At 47.4% G+C, this 12,654-nt stretch overlaps 1 protein-coding gene across 3 annotated transcripts in view; it reads right to left on the reverse strand.

Annotated features, from left to right (window-relative positions):
* Positions 1-670: 670 nt before the first annotated feature.
* The window catches only part of FAM219A (family with sequence similarity 219 member A), a 94,796-nt gene continuing 82,812 nt past the window's right edge, over positions 671-12,654 (reverse strand). For 2 of the 3 annotated variants that reach the window (XM_068175851.1, XM_068175849.1), the window contains exons 4-6: positions 12,413-12,493; positions 12,014-12,068; positions 671-10,871 (exon numbers count right to left, since the gene is read on the reverse strand). In XM_068175851.1, the coding sequence (XP_068031952.1) occupies positions 10,713-10,871; positions 12,014-12,068; positions 12,413-12,493 (295 nt within the window). In that variant the 3' untranslated portion in view covers positions 671-10,712. The remainder of the gene's footprint in view (positions 10,872-12,013; positions 12,069-12,412; positions 12,494-12,654) is intronic. The other variant, XM_068175850.1, reaches the window with a different exon arrangement.

A 12,654-nucleotide genomic window follows, 5' to 3' on the forward strand; every position in this document is an offset into this window, starting at 1 on the left:
TTCACACCCTACTGCACTCTGTTAAGCCAGGTTTAGGCCCTCCATCAGCCCCATTCTTTCCAGGGAGTCAGAGGGAGGCTGGGAGGACACTGCAGTGCCTATCCCTGCCTCAGCTCCCTGGTCTTGGAGCAACCCAAGGTCACAGGTCTGGGGAGCACCACTGTGCAGAGGTGTAACCCATCTCTCAGCTGTGGGAGTACTAATCTTGCACCAGATTTGTTGCCAGCATGATCCACTGGCCTCCATGGCTGTCCTCTATCCCTGGTGGTCCACAGGTTTTCCAGCTGCTGGTATTGGACTTTAAAATCAGGGCTTGGCTCCTGTGCCAACAGCTTAGAGGGGCAGAACACCTGCAAGGCTGGAGAAAAGGTTATTTCACCCATTGATGTTGTACAGATGCAGCAGTTCTTTCTGCTTCTTGCAGACCAGTTGCAGGAGCTGGGTCCAGCCTTGTTGCCTTCCTGCTGCCCTGGGGACTCATGTTTCCCAAACGTTGGTGTCCAGTCCTGGAATATTTACCTCTGCCATTCACACAGGTCACAGCAGCCACAGGCCATGGCGTGCACCCCTGGTTTCAGTGTCTGCAACTGCTGGGGGCTCAGAGGAGCTGGTGCAGTCCATACCCCCTCACCCTGGTTTGTTCCAATGAAAAAAAAGGCTGTCAGGCTGGTTTTCATATGTATGCTTTTTAATATCATTAATTCCGTTACACTACACACAACCAGTAACAATGATAAATACTGCAATGGAAATGTTAAAAAAAATATTATACATGTTTTTCATGTTTTTGAAAAAAAAACCCCACATTTTAAAATAAATTAATGCATAAAACTGATGGTAGAAAAGAGAAAACCCAAAACAAACCATAACACAACTGATCTGTTTAAGGCAATACTCTACACAGACTGGAACAAAAGTACAACAGTGTGCTACATGATCTGAATGGGAAAAAAGGGAACAAAAGAAAACCCATACAAGATGCAGACTGATGCTTTGGGAGTGAAAAAACTCCCAAAACCAGATAAAAAAAACAATGGCCAAGTTAAGTGCAGCATTAATACACTCTGCATGTCAAATGATTAGCAGGCTCCTAACAAGGACTAAGGTCAAGCTACAACAAATTTATCTTCCTAATTAAAAGGTTATTCAGGTCAAACCCTACATTTAACTCTAATTGTGTTTGGCTGTTTCAGTTATATTTCACTATATGCAAGGACAGCCAGAAATTCATCTCCTGCTCTTGAGATTAACACAAAGGTCGGGAGGTCTCCCGTCCTGAAACGTATTTCCATTAAATAAATCCAAGAAGGATCTTGCTTTTGGTGACCCTGAAATGCCTCCCACCACCCCTTTCCCTGGGGCATCAGGCACCACACAGGGGAATGGAGACCTGGAAGGCATTTGCTTAGGTTGATTTTTTTTTCCCATGCTGAGGACAGTAAATGGAAGTGCAGATTTGATCTGGACTTGGAGGAGTGCTGTTTTTCTGTCTGCCAGAAGTGTCCATCTGGAGCCTGCTGAAAGTACTTTGCCAGCATGGAAGAAACCCATCCTGTACACAGACTCTGGCTACAGCCATGACATTTGCTATTAAGGTTGGTGCAGAGCTCCACACCTGCCTGGACAGCCAATGAACCCCAATTATTAATGCAGCCCAGAACTTGGCCACTGGAAGATGGACAATAATTGTAATGCCAAAAAAATCCCCCTCTCCCTCAAAAAAGAAAAGAAAAGGGACAGTAGCCACTTTCTGCCAACTTCCTTGGGTGGATCCCCATTATCTGCCACCCATTCAAGATCGGCAGTGCCAGATCTCACCAGCATTGACCCAGTACATTCCCAGTAAGGTGCATGTCAGCAAGGTGCTGCTGGGGGCAAAGAAACTTCCTGGGACATGGTCAGAGCCTCCTGTACTGCCCTGCTAGAGTGCATGGGAAGGAAGCCATGAAACACAAGGAAAGAAACCCAACTGGAATTACTAGACTTGTGAAGGCCAACAACTGTCCGGGTTGCCTTGGGTTCGGGTGGGAAAGGGGGATGCAGAACTGGGCTGAGAATCACTTTGGTGCAACTGCCTCTGATGCTCATCACTAGTGCATGGGGCAGGGGGAAGAAAGGCGACGGCTGCTTTGAGAAAAGGGGAGTGGAAGGAGGACGTGTGTGCAATATAACAAGGCTTGCAATTCTAGGACTAACCACTGGACACGGATACCAAAGATTACTTGTGACAACTAGCTATCCTTCTACTGCGGTTGCTCCTTCCCCCATCTTCTGGTCTGATTCTTCTTCAGTTTGGGAAGCCACGGCTGTTTAGCATGATGGCCAGTGCTGACCCTCCCACCCCAGTCCTTGCCCAGCTCATGGGGTGACTCTGCTACAGGTTGGACAATGAGGTCTGGAAATCACGTCAGGCACAGACCGGCTGTGCACGCCAGTCAGCACCTGCTTTCAGACCCTTCAGAAACCTATTTAATGGCAGCTCATCTCCCTTATTAAACTGAAGGTTCAGTAACCTCTGTGGAAGGAGTAAAAAGGGTTTAAAAAGTGCAAAAAGGGGAGGGGAAAAACCCAACATTCTGAACTGTCTCCCCTGCAAGACTTCATCCTCCACCAGAGTCTTTCTCCCAGCGGAACTACAGCCCCACCACCATCTCAGAGCACCCTGCCCCAGTGCAGCAAAAGCAGAGCCAACAGCCTCCCCACTAAGGCCTCTGCTGCAGGACTCAAGCCTACACCAGGAGCATGTGGGTTGGCAGGTGTGGGACCTGATCTGCAGACCTGGACCCACAGCACCGAGGCCAGGAGGGTGAAGGCATCCGGCTTGGTGGGCTGCATCTCACCAGGTTTTGCACGAACCTGGTGAATCCTCAGCCCCACAGCCATCATGTGGGTGAAGAGAAATCCCAGCCTCCTGTCTGATTCTCACCCCATCATGTTCACTGACCTATAGCTGGCCTGACTTTTGCTTGGGGTTTGTCTTAGGACAGAGGCAGCCACAAGTTGAACACAGCTGCTACTGCAGCTTCTCCATGCAAAGAAACTGAACAAACAAATCTGTGAACTGGGGGTGGATATGAAGGTCTGTCATGAAGAGTGCTTGCCCAAGTTTTTCAGCTCTTTCCACGTGTCTGCACTATATCTCTCAACAAACTGTGTCTCCCAAATCATGGAGGCTTGAGGAAGGTGGGTACCAAATGGAGTTGCAGCTTATTTAGGTTGCAAAAGCAAAAAGGCAGCCTGGGTGAAGAGCAGTGCTTCCCAGGGAGCTCACCTGGGACAGCTGTATGGGCAGCTAGAGGAGAAATGCTGCTCTAGAAGGGTAAATATCTTAGCAGCTATGGGACTTAGAATGGCCTTTCAGTGGCTTTTTCCTGGTGCCTACTGCTTTCCAGTAGGCACCAGGGAAAGCTGCAACCTGTCCTGCTGGTGTCGGTGCTGCTCTGTGACACAGTTTGCTGCATGCTTTTGTGGGCCATGGGGCTGTGCTCTGTGTGATCTCAGTCCCAGCCTCTGCCTCCCCAGCAAGCTGTCAAAGATGTGCTCAGACAGGCAGAGTTCAGCTGCTGTCATCCTGGGACTGCCAGCAATGTCAAGTGGGGCAAAGGAAGGGATGTAGCTGTAATTTTTGGGAAGCAATGCAGCAGCTCAGCTACATAATACAGGAAGTTAAAATATGGACCACAACTACTATGAGAAACCTCCACTGACCTCCTGCAGATAATCCTGGCCACAAAATCTCCCTTTATGCTAAATTCCCAGCCCTTCTGCTTCAGGTCTTGTGTGGTTCTGTAACAAAGGTGGGTTTGTCTGATGAGGTGTGGTTTGGAGCAATCCCTCTCACAGCTGAGCCTTGAAAGGAAGAGACAAGTGTGTCTAGAGGTGAAAAGCAGCTTAAAATGAGGACCTTTCCATGGCACTGCTCCTCTATGCAGATGTTGCTTTTGAACATGCAGCCCAAGCTTGCTGAGCCAAGCAGCAGCCAGGTGCCAAAGCCTACGGCATTCTAGGTAAGAGTGGCAATACCCCAGATGGGTTTGAAGTGAGAATGGAAAAGCCAAGGAGCAGCCCAGGCAGAACCACCAGTCTAAAGGCTAAGATGATATGGTTGCTAAAAGCAAGAGCATGAAACTGCCATGGGAATATCCTAAAAATGAGCCTTTCAATCCTTTGTTCCCCTTCACCACATCTTGCCATCTCAAGTTGCACTCCTAAATTCCTTAATTCTGCTATCAGTGGATGGTGCTGTTGGGCCACCAAGTCATTGTACATGTTCCCTCTGGGAGCAAGCAAACTCAGAAGGCAGTTGTGCAAGAGTCAGCTGCCGAGTAACTGGATAACATATCCTTGACAAAAATCTTTCTCCAAAGATGTTTAACCTCTGTACTAACCTCCACCCTGCTGCATTCTGGCATGCATGAGGAACATCAGAAGATGGTAAACAGAGGGAAAGCAGAGTAGTACTTTGAAAATAGGAATTCAATTTCTATAACATGATATTTACATCCTGCTTGCAGAACTGTCCTATCAATGGTGCCTCTCACACTTGGCAGTATCCATGCAGGATGGTGGCAGCACTTTGGGAAGGCAGGTTTCTCCCATGTGCTGCAGAAGGGAATGGACATCAAGAAGGGATGTGGCTTGCCTGAGGTTAGAGCAAATACCAACAGCAGCAAAGACCCCAGGTCTCATTTCTGTGCTCTAACAGTCCAGCAGACCCACCAGGGCTGCATTTGGCTGCACTGCCAGCTCAGGGACAGGGTGTTTCTGGTGTGTACATCTGAAATAAAGCTTTGCTCCCTGCTGGCATCAGCATGGCACTGAGACAGATCAACTCGGACAACTGGGATCTGCCCTAGGCAAAGACAGCACTTGGCAATCTTTCTAGTTATTGCTTGTTTTCCTTTTCCTGTTTCCATCTGTTGCCCAGCTGGGTCCTTCCTTTCTTCAAAAGCATCTTCATGTTTCTGTCGAGTCACACACAGGGTGCTGCATTTTTCAAGCCTCCTGCATTCTCCTGCACAGCCTACAGGCCAGCTCAGGATCAGACTGTGCATGGAAAGGGAAGGATTCTACTCAGGATTGCAGACCTGTGTGTCAGCCAGTGAACTGCTGAACAAGAGGTGCCTCCTTCTGGGACAAGAGCTGGTGAAACAAACCAGAAGGAGCTGAGTCCATCTTGTCTGTGGGGAAGCTGTCCTGAAGTCCCTCTCAAAGTCCATGCAGAAGGAATGGCCACCTGCTTTTACAGCTGCAAGGCATCTGCAGGCAGGACAGCCAGGAGAGCACAGCAGATCCAATGGCCAAGCACACACATTGCAGACGTGCTGCAATGTCATTTATCACCCAGTGGCTCCTCCAAGGGTTCACTTCAAGATGTGTCTGTGTCGTGGTTTGACATGGAAGTGATTTTTTTTTTCTTCAGGAAGTTGGGTCAAACCAATCAGTGGTCAAGTTTGGATATTGGCACCTGAAGTGACCACTGAAGACAGGGATACGCCTCTGAGAACACAGGGGGTTAAAAGCAAGAACTCCCAAGAGCTCGCTCTCTTTGGTTCTGGTCAGGGTGCTGTGCAGACCTCCCCTGCCCAGCCATGGGGCTGGGTGGGCAGGGGAAGCCATGCAGCCTGGTCGAGGTGAGCCGAGGGGTAGAAGGACTGGAACCGAGCCAGCTCCTGTGGACGGAAGGGTGGAAAGAAGCGGAGATGTCTTTGTCATCCCCCTCCAGAGGGAAGAGACAGAGAGTCCGGACGGCACCTGTAACTTTGCCGGTGCGGAAGAGAAGGAGGGGGGGGGGGAAGGCGCCCAGCCTTGGCCTTGGGAGTCAGCTGCTGGGCAGAGATATCAGCCGTCCAGGGAGTCTGAGCTTTTAACCCTTTCCTGAGAAATGAAGGCTTTGTGAAATATTACTCCTCCTTGATTTGAAGTAGAAGAGAGACAGTCTGGGATCCGAGATGATGGAAAAAGAAATTTTCGAGTTGGAAAGAGATGATGGAGTGGCTTGTGGCTGGACTTCTCTTGTTAGCCATAGACTGAACCAAATTCTCGTAACAGAAGCTGCACTTAGGGTGGTGTGTTGGTGTGCCAGGAGACCTGTTTCAGTGATTACCAGCAGAGGAGTAGAGAGAAGGTGTGGAGAAGCCCTCTATCTTCAAGGAAGAAGAAGAGGAGCAGAAGACCTCTGTTCTTGGACCCTCAGCCCCAGGGGAAAATGGGGGGGACTGTAGTCCCAAAATGAGAAACTGAACTGTTGTCTCTTTTGGTCCACGGCAAAGCATCCTTAAAGGAGCCCTATGAGCAGTCTGTCCATGCATGGTGGTGAGAGCACTGTGACATGGAAGGAGAGTGTCACCATGGCAGATTTTCTCCAGGCAGTTGCCATGTGTGACATGGAAACACAAGGGTGGCAATTGTGTTTCCTGGGGGGGGTCTGTGGCACAGGAGAGACTCCTGTCTCCCTTGAAAGACTGAGTATTCGAATATCTGAAGGGTGGCAACTTGATCAGGATCCTGGGTGGTGTCTCACTGTTGAGTTTGTTTAGGAATTAGGTGGGAGGAGGAGGGGTGTTTTAGAAAGTCTTCATCCAGGATTTAGTGTTTGTAGTTTTTATAGTAGTAGTAGTTTAATAAAGTTCTTTCCTTAGTTACTAAGTTTGGGCCTGCTCTGCTCTGTTCCTGATCACATCTCACAGCAATTATTTTAAAAAGTATATTTTCATGGAGGCGCTGGCATTGTGCCAGTGTCAAACCATGACAGTCTGGTAAGGTATCAAATGAGCCTTCAGAATGGGCATCAGCCTCCTTTCAGCCGAGGTTTATGTACAAACATGAGAAAAGCAGACATGAACACACTATCTATAGACCTTCCTCAAGACTAGGAGGATGTTCCTCCTCCCAAAGACATCTGGAAATGTGGAGTTTGCAGACAAGAGAGACTGAACAGAGTACTGAGACCCTGGAGTTCAAATCCAGCTCACATTTAAGGATACTAGCTGATATTTTGTCAGATTAACACCTGATAAAAGGATTTGCTGAAGCTCACATAATTTGGTGACTGACATTACATAAAATCCTAACAAAAACCCAGTCTGGCTTTAGGAGGCATCAAATGCAAATTTTTTTGTGGAGGCACCAGCATCAATATCCTTACATTCTGTTTGCATGGTAATTTAGGTAGACAGAAATGCAGCATTTCATACTCCATGGTGTTCCTCCCCTTGGTTTTCTGTACAACTTTGGATTGAAAATGTGGCCTGAGAGGGCCATCTTGTTTGGTGTAAAGACTGGAGGAAGGAACGATTTTCTTTCTTGCATGCCATCTGCATTTAGGAGAGCACCCAGCAGCTCCGTAGATTTTGTAGAAATGCTGTGACAGAGAGTCAGTCTGTGCTCCTGCCTTCTTCTGGCTATGGTGGCAGAGACTGGTCTAAGGAGAGCAGTGCCAGGATAGCCATCTATCTCCACACCTTCCCAGGAATTCACCACAGCATAACCTCCAACAAGGGTTGCTTGAGCAGTAAGGCTGGATCAGATGACCCCACTGTGGCCCCTTCCAGCCTGACCTATTCTGTGACTCTGAGGGCATACAGAAAACCTGCTGGCTAAAGCAAAGGTCTGAACATGAGCCCAGACAGGGGAACCAGCCTCATCTGTGGTTGATACATACCAATGGGCAGTCCTCAACATTCCACAATGAGCCAACAAACATGCTGCATGGTCATAATCTGCTGAAGAGGCTGCAGTTCAGAAGGGTTAGTGTTCAGTTCTCTGTGACAGCTACATGTGCATTGCCTTAAGCCACTCAGCCTTTCTGATAACGACCCTACACAGGTAACTACTTTTCCCCACCCTTTCTACATTATCCCCCTAGTAAAATATATGAACACAAAGCATAGAGAGGAGAAGCCAAAAAATTGCCATTTTATGGTCCTGTATTGTCATGCCAAACCAACTGTTTCTGCAACCAACTCCTTCTGTGCACAGGCAAAAACGCTTGAGTTGTGCTTCGGTTTGTATTTGGAGGAAGCATTGGGTGGAACATCTGAATTTATCTCCCCCCCTCCCTAAAGGGCTGTGCTAGAAGCAGATGCACATCACAAAATGCAAAGGACTGAAGGCAGTTGCAGGGTTGGGGGATGTCTCAGGGCACATGGCAAGCAAAAACCAGCAACAGGGGGAATAAAAGGACTTGGTGCCATGGGACAGTGGGTGTCATAGAATCCCTCAAATTGGAAAAGACCTTTAAGATCATAATCCAGCACTGCCAAGTCCACTAAATGGAAGTCTGTCCCTCAGAGGAGAGGTGTTAACCCTGAGAGATAACAGTGACAGCAAGCTTCATTCTATCCTAGACTGAACAGGACAGTGCTTGGTTATTGCTGGACTCAGTGATCTTAAGGGTGTTTTTGAACCTAGATGATGGCGTGATTCTATGATGGCAGCATGATGGAGACCTGTGGCATGTGCAGCCCTCAGTGGCTGGACCAGGTAAAGAGATGACTTGTTGCTCTAGCAGGCACTCTGAAATGCTCCGAGCTCCTGAGCAAGGGCTGTGGGAAAGGCTGAGCATGTGCAGCCCGGCTGGAAGGCACAGAGTCTGACCCAGGAGGATAAATGTGATGAAGACATTCCATGATACCAGTGCTGAACTGCAAAGTCCTTCTCCAGAAGAGTGAAGATTTAAAGAGCGTTGGTCATGTCCTATAGGATTTGGTTTTACTGTGGTATTTCTATTAGGTTTTGACCATATTCCCCATTAAAAAAAGACTCCTTAAGGAATGTTATTCCCTTTTATCTTTCTCTCTACTCTCTACTTCCCCCACCTCCAGACAGCCTCGTACCTGAGTTGTATTTTGGAAATATTCCCCGTCAGCACTACCAGGTGGTAAGAAAAGGAAATTAATTCACTTGAGGAACACTATCCCTACAAGAGTTGGCAAGTTAACCATCACTTCTGCATGAAGAGGCGGGGTGCTCAGTAAACAGCACCATTCAAGTCCTCTTTCTATGGCCTGGAACCAGGGTGACAGCATGTTGTTTTAGGCAGAGGGGACAAGCACAGCTTTAAATGTTGTCAATAACATCAAGTAAATAAGCCCGGGAATCTTGTGTGCCTGCTCTTTCACTCACACTGTGGCTGGTATCAAGCTTTGCACTGCACAGATTAAATCTCCAGGATGTTAAAAAAATCTCCTGCTAATTAAGATTTCTTAAAGCCTCAGCTCACTTTATATAGTTTTCAGATGGGGGATCTGTCTGTTCTGGTGCAGCTCAAGCTCTGCTTTGTGACTCAGGATTCTTATGGGAAGCTCAGAACTGGCCTTATTTTTTCCTTTCCCAGCCTACAAAGCAGGTGATGACCCAAGGCAGGTTGTTCTTCCCCCTGAAAGGCCAGGAAGACACAAGAATCTGTGGCAAAAGATTTCAACACCAAGAAAAATGCCAGCCCATCCCTCGTATATGCTGCAGTAGTGAGAGGACAGGTTTCCTAATTCCAGAAGTGATTCTGCATTCAAAACAATCTGCTGGTGAACTAGGAGCTCAGGCCAGCAAACTAATCTAACAGGTTTCCTAACTTTTCCAGCACCAACTGCTCCTGACCTGGGACCATGTCTGGCTCACAACTGGGCAGATAGGGGGTGAAGAGGAGTTTCCTCTTATGGGCATCTTTCACCTGAAGCTGAAAATTCCTCTCAAGTCTGACCCCACCACACTGATGACTTCGGCATTAACGAGTTTCTCCCACAGGCACACAGAGACACGGTGTCAAGGGAATATCAAGAGTCAAGCACTGTTAAAATGTGCGGTCTTCAACTAGCTTTTCCAGCACTGTTGTTCAGGCTGTACATCTCTAGTCCTGACTCATGCAGGATTCATTTCTTCTCAGCTGAACAAAGTTTAAGATTTTTGGAAAGAGATGGGTTGCACAGGGATTAAATACAGGCTGAAGTCAGAATACGTGACTGAACTGAAGTCACAAGTCTGGTTGGTATTCCTGGGCAATGAGCAAATCCTTGAAGTGCATGAGTGGATTGCAGATCAAATCTGATGTGTTTGGTGGTAATTTAATGTGGCGCTAAGGGTAGATTGCATTGGCTATGTGACACAACAGCTCTAGCTAGTACTGACTCACAGTGGGATGTCAGCTACTTGTCCCTTTTGCAAGTGAATGAATTGTGTCATGCTAGTCCTGGCTAGCCTTGCCATAAGAAAGGATGCCCTGGTCCGTCCCCCTTCCTGTGCCCCAGTTATATAATTTTGGTTATGCAAATGGAACAGGTTTAGTGAATGAATTAAGAACTGACTTCCTCTCATTGGTAAAACACTTTGATACCTCCAACTTGCCCTAATCTTGCAGATGGATTGGTTTCAATGGGCAGGATTACCTGAAGTCCCATCTGACCTTTCCCATTCTGGAAAAAGACACTTTACAAAATATCCCCAGTGCCTAAACAAACCAAGGAGGTATCTCTGGACCCCTCTGCATTCGCTCTCCAGACCAGTCAGCTCTGCCAGGCACTGCCTGGCACATTGAGCAACTTCCTTTTTGTTTTACCATAGTTTAAAATGAGTTATCAACCAATCATAAAATGAATTTTTTGGTTTCTCCTGGCTCCATGAACACAAAGAGGTGCACGTCCTACCATAGGAGGAAGCAATGGCTGTTAAGTTTTACAGTTATAGTGGAAAGCACTGATCACAGCCTGCCGGCCTCACTACTGGATGTGACAGGCGGTGGAGGAGGTGGCTTGGCAACACATGCAGGTAGGGTTGACCGATTTAGGGGGGATTAGGTCGAGGTCCTCGTCATCCGGGATCTCATCTAACCGGTACCCATCCTTTAGCAGCTGGATGTTCAAGTCTTGGTTGATCTGCTACAGACAAAGAGATGAACAGTCAAACACTTGGGACTTCTTACTTCTGGTGGTCAGAAGATGTAGGAGGTTCCTTATTTGGGAACGTATTTCCCCACCATTAACAACTGCCCTACAGTCCTAGTTTTTGACCTCAGGTGAGGGGAGGGTACTAGCTTCTCCAGAATATGAATATCTAGAGTGAGATACACTATTTTGTTCTGGAATATTTTTTCCCTGAGGACAAGCCCTCAGTTAAAGTAATGCAATAATATTACTTACTGGCAGATGGGCAGTTCTCCCGCTCAGTCTGGGGCACACTACAGCAGTTAAAAGATGGTAAAGTTTGGCTCTCTGACCTCAGATTCAAGTGCTGTTTAACTGGATCTATATAAACAACACTTAGGGCACAGAAACAGCTCAGATCATATGATATGGTCACTGCTCTTAGCTGTTTCCCAGGGTTTCAGAGGTATTTTATCCAAGGAAGAAATACAAGGGGCAAGAGTTCTGAGCAGTTTGTGGGCAGAACAGCTGCTCAGCACCCTGAATGCAAAATCCTGTAGAAGCAGTAGCCAGAGGCTGAACAACAAATTCATGAGAGAGTGTGGGAATATACTCAGAAACAATGCAGAGGGACTAGCAAGCCTGAGCTTCCTGCCTTTTCTCTTTGAAAGGGCAAAAGTTCGTATCTGCAAGTCTTCCCTGGAATTTCTGCTTGCTCCAATTAAACACACACTGGGTGACCCTGACCACTCCAATAAGTGGAAATCACAGCATACCCTCAGATTCTTTGTGTCCTTGGCATACATACAGTTGCTGAACTGCCATGGCAGACAAGATGATGCTTTTGCATCTCATGGGTCACTGCAGGACTAGGCAGAATGAGGGAAAGTTTGAGTGAAACCAAAGGTTGCTGTGAAAACTGCTGATGGGCAGATCTCTGTGCCATGGCAGTGAGAATATGGAGCCACTGGATCACCAGGGTAGAAAGTAACATGACACAGTTTCTGCCATGGCCCCTTCCAGACTCACGGAGTCTTATACCACTACTAAATTTGTTGTGTAGCCATTTCTGCCTGTGCAAGGCCTCTTATAAGCCATTTCTGGCAGCTCTGTTATTTGCATTCATAGCAAGGATGGCAAGAGAGAGTATAACTCACCTCAGCTGATGAGTATCCCGAGGAGGAATATCTGGACATATCAAAGTCATCATCACTGCAGGGAAGTACAACACACAGCAAAGAAGGAATTGGTTAGATGAGACCTGTATTCCCCACTTAGTCCTATCTTTCTTGTGCCATGAAACTGTTCTTGAGGCACAGAGAAGTTACATCAAGGGAGCCTGTGGAGCAGCTTTCATCTGTGACCCTCAAATCTTTCCATCACAGTGCACTTTTCTCATCACAGCTCTTCTCACTTGCTCTCACACAGAACATAGGTCGTATGTCACCATGGCATAGGCCAGAGGGAACAGTGGAGGGAAGAGTGTGAGTGCTGCCCTCTGGAATGAAAACTCACTTAAGCTGTCATCTATATCACCTTTAAAACCTTTTGCATACCTGTCTGTATCCAGGGCTACCAGGGGCTTTTCATCTGGACTCTGGTCTAGCGACGAGTAGCCCTTGTTGGGAACGACGAGCCTGAAATAATTAAATGTTGTCCATTAACCACACAGTAAAGCTCAGAACCACACACTGCCTAGGGTAAAGCCATATGATAGCTGGCTTTCCCCATTTCACTTCTTTGCAAGCTCCCACTTATTGGTGAAGATGTTTAAATGGGTGCAATTCAGAGGGAGTAA

Source organism: Anomalospiza imberbis, chromosome Z (assembly GCF_031753505.1).
Source record: "Anomalospiza imberbis isolate Cuckoo-Finch-1a 21T00152 chromosome Z, ASM3175350v1, whole genome shotgun sequence".
Taxonomy (NCBI): Eukaryota; Metazoa; Chordata; class Aves; order Passeriformes; family Viduidae; genus Anomalospiza; species Anomalospiza imberbis.